The sequence below is a fragment of the Carcharodon carcharias genome, chromosome 3, assembly GCF_017639515.1.
Source record: "Carcharodon carcharias isolate sCarCar2 chromosome 3, sCarCar2.pri, whole genome shotgun sequence".
Classification (NCBI taxonomy): Eukaryota; Metazoa; Chordata; class Chondrichthyes; order Lamniformes; family Lamnidae; genus Carcharodon; species Carcharodon carcharias.
The window spans coordinates 2026863-2041230 of record NC_054469.1 but is presented as its reverse complement, the minus strand read 5'-3'; the positions used below and the strand labels follow the sequence as shown (position 1 = coordinate 2041230).

The window sequence follows — 14368 nt, the reverse complement described above, 5'->3', positions numbered from 1 at the left end:
GGGATTTGTAAGGTGATGTGGCGAGGATGTTTCCCCATGTGGGAGAATTCAGAACTGGGGCTGCTGTTTAAAAATAAGGGGTCACCCATTTAAGACAGAGATGAGGAGAAATCTTCTGAGGATTGAGTGTCTTTGGAACTCTCCTCCTCAAAGCAGCCCATTTGATTGGCACCCCATCCGCAAACATTCTCTCCCTCCACCACCGACACACAGTGGCAGCAGTGTGTACCATCTACAAGATGCACAGCAGCAACTCACCAAGGCTCCTTAGGCAGCACCTTCCAAACCCATGGCCTCTACCATCTAGAAGGGTAAGGGCAGCAGATAGATGGGAACACCCCCACCTGGAAGTTCCCCTCCAAGCCACACACCATCCTGCTGTTCCTTCACTGTTGCTGGCTCAAAATCCTGGCACTCCCTCCCTAACAGCACTGTGGGTGCGCCTACAGCACATGGACTGTAGCAGTTCAAGACGGCACCTCACTACCACCTTGTTGAGGGCAATTAGAGATGAACAATAAATGTTGGCCCAGCCAGCGCTGCCCACTTCCTATAAATGAATAAAAAAAGGCGATGGAAGCAAAGTGCTTGAATTTTTAATGCAGAGCCAGATAGATTGTTGGTAAGCATGGGGTGTGAAAGTTTATCAGGGGTAGGTAGGGATGTGAAGTGGAGGTTGCAATTGGATCAGCCATGATCATATTGAATAGCACAGCAGACTTGAGGGGCCAACTGGCCTACTCCTGTTCCTAATTCATATGTTATTCACACCTGCCCACCAACTCAGCAGTTCCCCAGTGCCTACCCCACTCAAAAGCGTGGTGCTCCCTCAGCCCCGCCCATGTTGGTTAATAAATCCAAGGTTTATGAGTGAGTAAGGACTTGGTGAGGAAGATAAAATCAGTGGTGAGGATACAGAGTTACAAATAAGCTTAGTGGTTTCTGCCCAGTGGAATATGGTTTAAAGTGAGCACAGTCAAGTATCCTGTCTCACATAGCAGCCAGGCATTGGCAGGAGGGCAATGCCAGTGGGGGCAAATCCCAAACTGTGTGAACAAAGACATCTTACAGAGCAAGGATAAGAGATGATGTAGTTAATAAAGAATCAACCGAGCAATCTGATAGCACTGAAAGAATGCTGAGGTAGTCAGAATTATGAAGGCCTATAAGGAGGCCTACTCATAGATAAGGGAAGCCTACACATTCCTAGAGAATATCATGTAAGGCAGAGATGGAGGTCGTGGAGATTAGAACACTGCATGGCATCAGCTTGATGGGATAATTAACTAAGACCAGAAATATGCAGATGCTGAACAAAGGAGCCGAATAGTATGAAATATATGGACATAGCCCCCTCTCCCGCCAATACCCTCAAATTAGTGCTCTTGGACATTGACTGACATCATCAGTGCTGCATTCTCCATGGCAACGCCTGGACCATCAGCACTCTCTTCTCATGTGGTATAAATGTGTTGTTTTTCCTGACATTGGTATTTTCTTGCGAATTGTCCTGATGAGCGCAAGACAAAAAAAGTCTCTTTTTTCAGCAATACTCAAGTTCTGTGTTATCAAATGACCCTTGTAAATAGGGCCCAAGTCATTTGTTCACCATGCAAGCTTGATGCTGAAATAGGGGCATCAAAGACAACTTGTGGGATAATGGCTATCCTCATCAGATCATTTCATGCTATATATCATGCAAACTCATGAACGAACATAAGGCTGTCACCCCTTGCCCTGAAAAGTGCCCAGTCAACCTCGGATTATCCTGGAAGTGCAAGGTCTCTCAAAATATTTGAGTAACACATGAAGCTAGTTGTATCACGGTGCTACTACGCAGTAGCAACACCAGTGGTATTCGCTACTAACAGCATGTTGCTGTCGAGCCAAAAAGATGTTCTGCCTATCACAAATGAGCAACGTGGTATATGAATTTCAGTGCCAGTATGACACTAGGTATGTAGGTAATACGTCCCAAAGACTGGCAGATCGTATCAACAGCATGCCCCAGCCACTGTTCACAACGGGCAAGGTACAGACCATACCCAACCAGCCCGTGCTTGCAAAACTCAAAAACACAGTGTCCAACATTAGATGTGATTCCGTGATTGGACAACATTTGCTAAATAATAACAGAATTACCTGGAAAAACTCAGCAGGTCTGGCAGCATCGGCGGAGAAGAAAAGAGTTGACGTTTCGAGTCCCTTGACCCTTCGACAGAACAGTCAGGATGGTGAGTGACTTGGAGGGGAACTTCCAGGTGGTGGTGTTCCCATCTATCTGCTGCCCTTGTCCTTCCAGATGATAGTGGGTGTGGGTTTGGAAGGTGCTGTCTAAGGAGCCATGGTGTGTTTCTGCAGTGCATCTTGTAGATGGTACACATTGCTGCTACTGTGCGTTGGTGGTGGAGGGAGTTAATGTTTGTAGAAGGGGTGCTAATCAAGCAGACTGCTTTGTCCTGGATGGTGTAAAGCTTCAAGTGTTGTGGGAGCTCTCATCCAGACAAGTGGGGAGTATTCCATCACACTCCTGATTTGTGCGTTGTAGATAGTGGACAGGCTTTGGGGAGTCAGGTGGTGAGTTACTCGTCGCAGGATTCCCAGCCTCTGACGTGCTCTTAAAGCCACAGCATTTATATGGCTGGTCCAGTTCAGTTTCTGGTCAATGGTAACCCCCAGGATGTTGACAGTGGGGCATTCAGTGATGGTAATGCCACTGAATGTCAAGGGGCAATGGTTAGATTAGCTGATAGTAATACTTATAGAATCTCATCCTGATCAGGCTGTTGCTTGATCAGTCTGCAATAGCTCACCCAACTTTGGCACTTCACCCCAGGTGTTAGTGAGGATGTCAAATGGGCAGGGCGTGCCTTTGTTACAGCAAAGTGGTCAATCCCATTTTACTGATTTGTTCTATTTTTCCTTGTGTGATGTGGAGAAACTTGCTCTCGGCACATCAGACAGCAATTAAAAGTTAGCCACGTAGGCATGAGTCTGCAGACATGTATAGTCCAGACCACCCTACGTAAAGCACCTTGGCATGTTTTCTGTTGCAAAGGCACTGCAGAATTAAAAGCTGCTGTTATAATACCAGTAATGAACTGAGTGCCGTATGCTAAGAACTGCGAATGGTTTGCTTCCTAGTTTCCTACAGCCCTTTAAAAGCTTGTGGAACTCTCCTTTTCCAACCTGAGGTGACCATCCTGCCTCCACACCCCACACCTTTTCAAAGATTTATGAGAATGGTTCCAGGGATTACATGGATGGATTGGCAAAGGTGAGACTGTTCTCCTTAGAGAAGGTTCAAAGAAGTTTTGATAGAGGTGTTCAAGTCATAAGGGATCTAGACAGAGTACACAGGAATAAACTGTTTCCACTGGAGTCATGGACCAGAGGGCACCAATCTAACGCAGTAAATGGTTAGGATCTGGAATTCACTGCACAAGAGCATGGTGGAGGTTGATTAAATTGTGGCTTTCAGAAGTGAACTGGATAATTAGCTGGAGAAGATCTGCAGGGCTATGGGGAAAAGGATGGGGTGTGGACTAGCTGAGTCATCTATATCTGTTTTCTGTAAGAACATGAACGGTCCCCTTCTGAATTGCAACAATTCCATGACAATTCTGATAATGAGGTCATCCTGGACATCATTACATCTATGGTCTTATGAAATCTCCCAACTCATCAAAAGAAAAACCATACAAAAAAGCCATTTCACATAGACACAAACTTATTAACAAATTATTGGAGTGTGTTTTGGTTCCAGGAGTGATTAGAGCCTCATTGGCTGAATATGATGACAGAAGGAGCACTTTCCCAGAGAAATATCTACTTCACGTGACAAGTTACCGATGCTCCAATTCAAGGGCATATTCTGCAATATACCGGGTTCAGCACAGTAAGTTCACCAGGAAGAGCTGCATGAAGATTCCACTTTGCATTAGTATTAACAATCCATTCTCAATCAAAGCAACAATACTGCCAATGAGTGATGTCCTGAATGCAAGCAAGGACCAAGTCCTATCTGGATCAGCAATTGAATGTAGCTGTAGAAACTCTGTGCAAATGATGGGGAAAAAATACAGCTCAAATATTCAGTCCTCTCACTCCCACGGCAGCTCACACCCTCAACCTCCACCCCCGCCACCCCCGAGCTCTCACACACACATATACTAAACACTCCCCCCCCACCCCCAGCACGCAGAAGCTCACACTCACACTCCTCGCCCCCCGGGAGCTCACACTCTCCCCCAACATGCCCTCCCGAGCTCATACTCACCTCCCCTCAACCCCCAGGGCAGCTCACGGCCTCAATACCCCCATCCACAGGGCAGTCCAATCTTGATCTGCCACCCATCCTTGTGCAATTATATATCTTTACTTTAAGTTTGATACTATCTTTAGCTTTTGTAGTTAACCACAGATGGTGGGTCCTCCCCTTGGGAGTTTCTCTCGTTGGAAGGTATCTATTCTGTGTATTCTGAAATATCCCTTTAAAAGTCTGCCGCTGCATCTCTATTGGCCTATCCCTTAACCTGAATTGCTAGTTCACTTTAGCTAGCTCTGCTTTCATCATGCCCACTTAATTGCCCTTATTTAAGTTTAAAATACTAGTCTTAGACCCACTCTTCTCACCCTCAAACCGAATGTAAAATCCAATCATATTATGATCACTGCTACCTAGGGGCACCTTCTTTATGAGGTCATTAATTAATCCTCTCTCATTACTCAACACCAGGTATAGTATAGCCTGCTCTCTGGGTGGCTCTACAACGTGCTGATCTAAGAAACTATGCACAAAACATTCTATGAATTAGTCATCTACACTACTTTTGCCCATCTGGTTCCAGTTTATATGTAGATTAAAATCCCCAATGATAAACCCTGTACCTTTCTGACAAGCTCCCACTATTTCTTCTTTGATACTCCGTCTTTCCATGTGATTACTGTTAGGGGCCCTATATACCACTCCCACTTGCAACTTGTCTTTATCATTGCTCATCTCTACCCAAACCACTTCTATATTCTGGTTTCCTTAACTTAGGTCATCGCTTTCTATTGTGTTAATGTTGCCTTTAATTAACAAAGCCAACCCTCCACCTTTTCCTAACTTCCTAAAAGTCACATACCCTTCAATATTTAGGTCCCAATCTATCCCATCCTGTAGCCATGGCTCTGTAATGGCTATTAGATCGCATTTACTTATCTTTATTTGTACCATCAGTTCATCTGCTTTGTTTCAAATATTATGTGCATTCAGATACAGAGCCTTAAGTTTTGTCCTTTTATTATTTTTGTAACCTTTAGTGTCATCCTGTTAGTTTACTCTTAGACTTGTCCCTTCCTGTCATTGTCTATTTATCATTTCGCATGTTAATACCTTTCCCTCTTACCTTGTCTCTACTCCTTGATATGTCACATCTTCCCACATTTGATACCTTGCCCCCACTAGTGAGTTTAAAACTCTCTCTACTTCTAGTTATGCGACTTGTAAGAACACTCGTCCTAGCATGGTTCAGATGCGGAGAATCCCAAAGGTCCAGCCCCCACTTTCCCCAGTACTGGTGCCAGTGCCCCACAAATCGGAATCCACTTCTGCCATACCAGTCTTAGAGCCACGCATTCAATCGCCCTAGTTTTATTTGACCTATGCCAATTTGCATGTGGTTCAGATATTAATCTAGAAATTATTACCTCTGGGGTTATCCTTTTTAATTTGGTACCTAGCCCGTCATATTGGCTATTCAGAACCTCTTTCCTTGCTCTGCCTATGTCATTGGTACCTACATGGACCACGGCAACTGGATCCTCTCCCTCCCACTGCAAGTTCCTCTCCAGCACTGAGGAGACATCCCGAGCCCTGGCACCAGGCAGGTAACACAGCTCTCTGGACTCTCACTCTTTGCTGCAGAGAACAGCGTCAAGACCCCTCACTATACTGTCCCCTGCTGCCACTACATTCCAGTTTGCTCCCCCTGTTTGAACAGTTTCTTGTATGATGGTGCCATAGCCAGCCTGCTTATCCACCTAGCCCACCTCACTTTCTTCCATACAGGTTGAGAGCACCTCAAACCTGTCTGACAATTGCAAAGTCTAAGGCTCCTGCACTCCTGTCTGCTCGGTCCCTTAACCTGCCTCACTCATGGTCACACCCTCCTGTTCCTCACACTGAACAAAACAGACAACCCTAATCTAAGAGGTGTGACCATCTTCTGGAACAAAGTGTCCTAGTATTTCTCCGCCTCCCTTATGTTGCGCAGTATCTGCAGTTTGGCTTCCAGTGCAATAATCCTGATCCAGAATTCCTCTAGCTGCTTACACTTTCTGCAAACGTGTTTGGCCTTGGCATCCAAACACTCCCACATTCCACAACTGCAACATAAGTGTGACACAGAGTAAAGCTTTTAAAAAGACCTACTAGCATCATCTGCAACGTGGGGCTTCCCAGTGGTTCCAGCATCTGTTGGATTAAACAAGAGAGTATAATGAGAGTAAAGTGGAAAGAATGCTCTCACTTTCATTACTACATACACACAAAACATTGACCCTCTCCTAACTGAGCTTAGTGTACAGAACAGCCTCAGTGGATAGAGTTCTGATTTGTTGCCTTGCTTTAGATTCTCCCAGACAGGAGGTTTTCTATGTAGCGATCCAACAGAATCCCTTTAATATTGTAAATACCTACATCAAATTATGCTCCAATCTGCAAACTCTGAGGAACACAAGCTAACATTATGTCACCTGAATTAAAAGTTCAAGCCTTGATATTGTTCTGGCAGGGGGAATGGCCCTCCTGCTGGGGGTGGGAGAGGCAGGGTGGGGACACGGGCTGGATTGCTATCTCTTGCAGGGGCACGGAGGGGGGGAGGCTGGATCCCCCAGTCCCCCCACCAAATCTGTCCCCTCCTCCCACCCCTCAAAAATCCCCCTTGCCCCTCCGAACACCCCAAATTACCCCCTGCGCCTCCAAGTCTGCCCAATTACCCCTCCCTGTTGAATGTACCATTCAACACCACCCTTTAATTGGCCCGCCAGTGTGAAATTGCAATCCGGCCCACCTGACAAGGGCAAAATTCTGTCATTAATACCGACTGTCTGTCTTCTGTGTGTTAACCAATCCTCAATCCATGCTAATACATTACCCTCAATATCGTAAGCTCCTATCTTGTGCAATAACCTTTTATATGGCATCTTATTGAATGCCTTCTGGAAATCCAACTACACTACATCTACTGGTTCCCCTTTATCAACTCTGCTTGTTATATTCTCAAAGAAGTCTAGCAAATTTGTCAAACATGATTTCCCTTTCACAAAACCATGTTGACTCTGCGTTAAGCTTTGCTCAATGTCCTATTTCTTCCTTAATAATGGACTCTAGCATTTTCCCAACAACAGATGTTAGGCTGACTGGTCTATAGTTTCCTACTTTTTGTCTCCCTCCCATCTTGAACAGGGGCGTCACATTAGCATTTTTCCAATCTGCTGGAACCACTTCCTTTAAAACCCTTGGATGCAGGCCATCAGGTCCTGGCAACTTGTCTGCCTTTAGTTTGTCAAATACTTTGTCCCTTGTGATAGAGACTGTTACAAGATCTTTCCTCCCATTAGCTCTTCGCTTATCTGATACCTTTGGGATGTTTATAGTGTCCTTCACCATGAAGACCGATGCAAAATATTGGTTTAAATTATCTGCCGTTTCCCTGTTCCCCGTTATCAATTTTCCACTCGCATCCTCCAAGGGTCCCATGCTCACTCTGGCCACTCTCTTTTTATATACCAGTAGAGGCTCTTGCTGTTTGTTTTTATATTTAGTCATAGCAGTCTACTGCACAGAAAAAGACCCTTCGACCCATTGATTCTGCGCAGGTCAAACAATTACCTAACTATTCTAATCCCATTTTCCAGCACTAGGCCCATAGCCTTGTATGCCATGGCATCGCAAATGCACATCCAAATACTTCTTAAATGTAATGAGGGTTTCTGCCTCTCCCACCCTTCCAGGCAGAGTTCCAGATTCCCACAACACCATGGGTGAAAACAATTTCTTGCCAATTTACTTTCATAAACAATTTTCTCCCTCTTTATTAGTTTTTTTAGTCATCCGCTGCTGGTTCCTAAAAAATTACCAATCCTTTGGCCTACCACTAATTTTCACCGCTTTGTACGCCTTAGTGTTTGATTGGATACGCTCCTTGACCACCTTTGTCAACCACAGGTGGTTCATCCTTCTCATCGAGTCCTTTTTGCCCAGGATAAATTTTTGCTGAGCATTATGAAATATCTGCCACTACTCATCCACTGACCTTCCCCTTAGTCTATTTTCCCAGCCCACTTTAGACAACTCTTTCTTCATACCTCTGTAATTCCCTTTATTTAAGTTGAGGACACTGATTTGAGACCCGAGTTGCTCACCCACAAGCTGAATTTGAAATTCTACCATGTTGTGATCGCAACCCTAGAGGATCCTTAACCACAAGATCTTAATCTTATCTCATTATGCATTACAAGATCAAAAATAGCCTGTTCTTAGGTTGGCTCCGCAACGTATTGCTCTAAGAAACAATCCCTGATGCATTCTATAAATTTGTCTTCCATGTTACCCCTACAAGTCGGATTTGTCCAGTCAATATGCAGATTAAAATCACCCATGACAATTGTAGTGCCCTTCTTTCACGACGCCATTATTTCCCGATTTATACTTTGTCCTACAGCAAGACAACTCTTTGGGCACTCTCCCAAATCACCTCTCCGCAGCCCGAGGCTGCCCCAATCTCCAGTCCATCCCACCCCCGAGTGCTCCCAATGACCAATCACCACCAACCCCTGCAATCACCCTTCACCCCCAAAGCCCCTCCAATACCACCAAGCACTCCCCTGGAGCCCCCACACACCCCCAGCCCGGCCTGCGCCCACCCCCCCCCACCCCACCGCCCCCCCCCACCCAACCAAGCACGCGCGCCCACCTCCCCAACCAAGCACGCGCGCCCACCTCCCCAACCAAGCACGCGCGCCCACCCCAGCGCACATGCCCTTAGCATCTCCGAGCGCGCGTCCGAGCCCCCCCTACCGATCCCCGAGCGCGCGCGTCCGAGCCCCCCCACCGATCCCCGAGCGCGCTCGTCCGAGCCCCCCCCCCCCACCGATCCCCGAGCGCGCGCGTCCGAGCCCCCACCGCACTGATCCCCGAGCGCGCGCGTCCGAGCCACCACCACCGATTCCCTGAGCGCGCGCGTCCGAGCCCCCACCACCGATTCCCTGAGCGCGCGCGTCCGAGCCCCCACCGCACTGATCCCCGAGCGCGCTCGCCCGAGCCCCCACCACCGATCCCCGAGCGCGCGCGTCCGAGCCCCCACCCCACTGATCCCCGAGCGCGCTCGTCCGAGCCCCCCCACCGATCCCCGAGCGCGCGCGTCCGAGCCACCCCCCCCCCACCGATCCCCGAGCACGCGCGTCCGAGCCCCCCCCCCCCCGATCCCCAAGCACGCGCGTCCGAGCCCCCCCCCCCACCCCCCACCACCCATTCCCGCGTATCCGCCTGCCCCCCCGCCACCGATCCCCGAACACCCGCCCGCCTCGGCTCCACTGGAGCTCCAGGCTGCGGCCGCCTCCTTAGGGACTAGGCCCGGGTAGCGCTGGGTGGCGACACACCGCTCCCGCGGGGCGCTGAGGTAAGGCGGTGGTATAAGCCACCGCTCATCCATCCTTTCTTCTTCTTCTTCTTCCTCCTCTCCCTCTCCCCCCCCCGCCCCCCGTCCCTCTCTCCTCCCTGTTCTTTACCTGAGGAAAGCCTGTGAGCGACGCCATCCACCCGCCGCTCCAGCACCGCGCGCGATCGCTCGTCCGCCCGCTGCTCTCGCGAGATCTCACACCCGCTCCACAACAGGCGCCGAGATTTCTCGCGAGATCTTCCAACAGTCATGCCTGGGTCACGTGGGACGAAGCCCCGCCCATGCGGCCACCAACTTAATGGCCGCCCTGAGTTCAGTGAGAACAACAACTGGCGACGTTCGATCTGTCATTAACTCAAACCAACCTCAATCCTGAACATTGAACAGGATTTCACCCTACCTGCAATTGAAAGCCCCCATAATGTTGTTTAAACTAAGGTTGGAACGGGCTCCGCCTAATTCTCAGCAATGCATTCTAGATCTTAAGCAAAAGTCAGTGACTGCAGCTACTGGAGATCTGAAATTAAAACAAAAAGTGCTGGAAATTCTCAGCAGGTCTGGTAGCATCCGAGTAGAGACAAAATAGATTTTATCCACCCTATGTAGTACTCTATGCCCTATGAATTTGAACACCAATTTCAAATCTCCCAACCGCCTCTGAGGAAAACAGCCCCAGCTTCTCCAATCTATCGAGGTAATTGAAGTTCCCTCATGACTGTAAAGATTGAATTTTTATGCATCCTCTCTCATGCCCTCACATTGTTCCTAAAATGTGGTATCCAGAACTGGATGCAATACTCCGGGTGAGGCTGAATGGATTCACCAGAACTTCCTTGCTTTTGTGCTCTATGCTCTTTATGAAGCCACGGATCCCAACCTGTCCTGCCATCTCCAACAGCCGTGGGTTTGGAAGGTGCTGCCTAAGGAGGCATTTGATAAAATCCTACATCAAAGATGATTGCAGAAATTAAAAGTTCATGGTACATGGGGTAACATTGACCATAAGATGCAGGAGCAGAAGTAGGCCATTCGGCTCCACCATTCAATGAGATCATGGCTGATCTGATAATCCTCAACTCCACTTTCCTGTCTTGGCTTGGATGGAAGATTGGCTGGCTAACAGGAAGCAGAGAGTAGGCATAAATGGGACTTTTTCCGACTGGCAAGATATATTGAGTGATGTACCACAGAGATCAGTGATGGCACCTCAACTATTTACAGTTTATATAAAAGACTTGGATGAAGGATGGACAGAATGGTTGCCAAATTTGCTGATGACACAAAGATAGGTAGGAAAGTAAGTTGTGAAGACGGCTTAAGGCAGCTACAAAAAGATATAGATAGGTTAATTGAGTGGGCAAAGATCTGGCAAATGGAATATAATGTGAGAAAGTGTGAAATTGTCCATTTTCTCATGGGGAGAAATCGCAGAGCTCTGGAGAGCAGAGGGATCTGGGTGTCTTAGTGCATGAATTGCAAAAGACTAGCATGTAGGTACAGCAGGTAATTAGGAAAGCGAATAGAATGTTATCATTTATTGCAAGGGGAATTGAACATAAAAGTAAGGAGGTTATACAGAGCACTAGTGAGACCACATCTGGGGTACTGTGTGTAGTATTGGTCACCTTATTTAAGGAAGGATGTAAATACATTGGAAGCAGTTCAGAGAAGGTTTACTTGACTAATACCTGGAAAGGGCAAGTTGTCTTATGAGGAAAGGTTGGGCAGGTTATCCGCTGGAGTTTAGAAGAGTAAGAAGCGACTTGATTGAAATGTATAAGATCCTGAGAGGTCTTGACAGGGCAGATGTGGAAAGGATGTTTCCTCTTGTGGGAGAATCTAGAACTAGGGGTCACTGTTTAAAAACAAGAGGCCGCCATTTAAAACGGAGAAGAGGCAATGTTTTTTCATTCAGAGGGTTTTGAGTCCTTGCAGCTCTCTTCCTGAAAACGTGGTGGAAGCAGAGTCTTTGAATATCTTTTAGGCAGAGGTGGGTAGATTCTTGGTAAGCAAGGGGGTGATCGGTTATCAAGGATGGGCAGGATGCATATTTGAGGTTACTCTCAGATTTTATTAAATGGCGGAGCAGGCTTTAGGGGCCAAATGACCTACTCCTGCTGCTTGACCATATGAGGCTTTTTGAGTTTCTGCAGTACATCTTGTAGATGGTACACACTGCTGCTACTGGGTCAGTGCTGGAGGGAGTGAATGTTTGTGGAAGGGGTGCCAATCAAATGGGCTGCTTTGTCCTGGACTGTGTCAAGCTTCATGAGTGTCACTGGAGCTGCACTCATCCAGCAAGTGGAGAATAATCCATCACACCCCTGACTTGTGCCTTGTAGATGGTGGACAGGCTTTGGGAGTCAGGAGATGAGTTACTCGCTGTAGGATTCTTAGCCTCTGACCTGCTTTTATAGCCTTAGTGTTTATATGGCTAGTCCACTTCAGTTTCTGGCCAATGGTAACCCCCAGGATATTGATTTACTTGGTTAAAACCTTTAAGGTCCTTAGGGGTCTTGACAGGGGGGATATGGAAGGGAATTTTCCTCTTGTGGGAGGATCTAGAACTAAGGGTCACTGATTAAAAATAAGGGGTCGCTCATTTAAGAGAGAGAAGATAATTTTTTCTTGCAGAGTGTATTGACTCTTTGGAACTCCCTTCCTCAAAAGGCGGTAGAAGCAGAGTCTTTGAATATTTTTAAGACCGAGGTGGATAAATTCTTGATTAACAAGGGGTGAAAGGTTATTGGGGTGGGCAGGAATGAGGGGTTGAGGTTACAATCAGATCAGCTATGAACTTACTGAATGGTGGAGCAGGCTCGAGGGGCCAAATGACCTACTCCTACTCCTAGTTCATATGTTCGTACGATAATGGGGGATTCAGCGATGGTAATGCCATTGAATGTCAAGGGGCGATGGTTAGATTCTCTCTTGTTGGAGATGGTCATTGGCTGACACTTGTGTGGCACAAATGTTGCTTGCCACATGTTGGCCCAAGCCTGGATATTGTCCAGCTCTTGCTGCGTTTGGACATGGACAGCTTCAGTATCTGAGGAGTCGTGAATGGTGCTGAACATTGTGCAATCATCCCCACTTCTGACCTTATGATGGAAGGAAGGTCAGTGATAAAGCAGCTGAAGATGCCTAGGACACTATCCTTAGGAATTCCTACAATGATAACTTGGAACTGAGACAATTGACCTCTAACAACCACAACCGTCTTCCTTTGAGCCAAGTATGACTCCAACTAGCGGAGAGTTTTCACCCAATTCCCATTGATTCCAGTTTTGCTAGGGTTCCTTGAAGCCACACTTGGTCAAACGCTGCCTTGATGTCAAGGGCCGTCACTCTCACCTCACCTCGGGAGTTCAGCTTTTTGTCCATTTTTGAACCAAGGCTGTAATGAGATCAGGAGCTGAGTGGCCTTGTCAGGACCCAAACTGAGCATCAGTGAGCAGGTTATTGCTAAGCAAGTTGACAGCATTGTTGATGACCCCTTCCATCACTTTACTGATGATGTTGACTGATGGGGCGGTAATTGGCTGTATTGAATTGTCCTTTTTATGTACAGGATATACCTGGGCAATCTTCCACATATCCAGGTAGATGCCAGTATTGTAGCTGTACTGGAACAGCTTGGCCAGGGACGTGGCAAGATCTGGAGCACAAGTCTTCAGTACGACAGCTGGGAAGTTGTCAGGGCCTATAGCCTTTACAGTATCCAGTGCCTTCAGCCATTTCTTGATATCACATGGAGTGAATCGAACTACTTGAAGACATCTGTGATGCTGGGGTCCGCCAGAGGAGGTCAATAATAGGTTTGTAATAGTGATTATGAAACGATTGTTGGTTTTTGTAAAAACCCATCTTGTTCACTAATGTCCTTTAGGGAAGGAAATCTGCCGTCCTTACCCGGTCTGGCCTAACTGACTCCAGACCCACAGCAATATGGTTGACTTTTAACTGTTCTCTGAAATGGTCGAGCAATCCAATCACTACTACAATGTCTAAAAAAAAGCAATGAATCTGGACAGACCCCTCTCCATCAACCTGAAATGACAACGGCAAAGCCAGCTCCTTAACCTTGCAAAGTCCTCCTTAATAACATCTGGGGGCTAGTGCCAAAATTGGGAGAGCTGTCTCACAGACAAGTCAGGAAACAGTTTGACATAGTCATACTCACCAAATCATACTTTACAGACAATGTCCCAGGCACCCACCTCCCTGGGTATATCCTGAACCACCGACAAGAAAGAGCCAGCAGAGGTGGCAGCACAGTGGTATACAGTGGGGAGGGAGTTGCCTTGGGAGTCCTCAACATTGACTCTGGACCCCATGAAGTCTCATAGCATCAGGTCAAACATAGGCAAGGAAAACTCCTGCTGATTACCACGTACCCCCCCCTCCCCTCCCCCGCTGATGATCAGTGCTCCTCCATGTTGAACATCACTTGGAGGAAGCACTGAGGGTGGCAAGGGCGCAGAATGTACTCTGGGTGGGGGACTTCAATGTCTATCAGCAAGAGCGGTTCGGTAGCACCACTACTGACCGAGCTGGCTAAAGGACATAGCTGCTAGACTGGGTCTGCAACAGGTGGTGAGGGAACCATCAAGAAAGAGAAACCTACTTGAGTTCGTCCTCATCAAATTACTTGTCGCAGATGCATCTGTCCTTGACAGTACCGGTAGGAGTCCTTGTGG

The 14368-nt window shown here is 47.3% G+C and overlaps 1 protein-coding gene across 3 annotated transcripts in view; it reads right to left on the bottom strand.

The window, feature by feature from the left end:
- The window catches only part of LOC121275633 (poly(U)-binding-splicing factor PUF60-like), a 70632-nt gene extending 60747 nt beyond the window's left edge, over positions 1-9885 (bottom strand). For all 3 annotated transcript variants that reach the window (XM_041183129.1, XM_041183127.1, XM_041183128.1), the window contains exons 1-2: positions 9778-9885; positions 6419-6460 (exon numbers count right to left, since the gene is read on the bottom strand). In XM_041183129.1, the coding sequence (XP_041039063.1) occupies positions 6419-6460; positions 9778-9804 (69 nt within the window). In that variant the 5' untranslated portion in view covers positions 9805-9885. The remainder of the gene's footprint in view (positions 1-6418; positions 6461-9777) is intronic.
- Positions 9886-14368: the final 4483 nt, after the last annotated feature.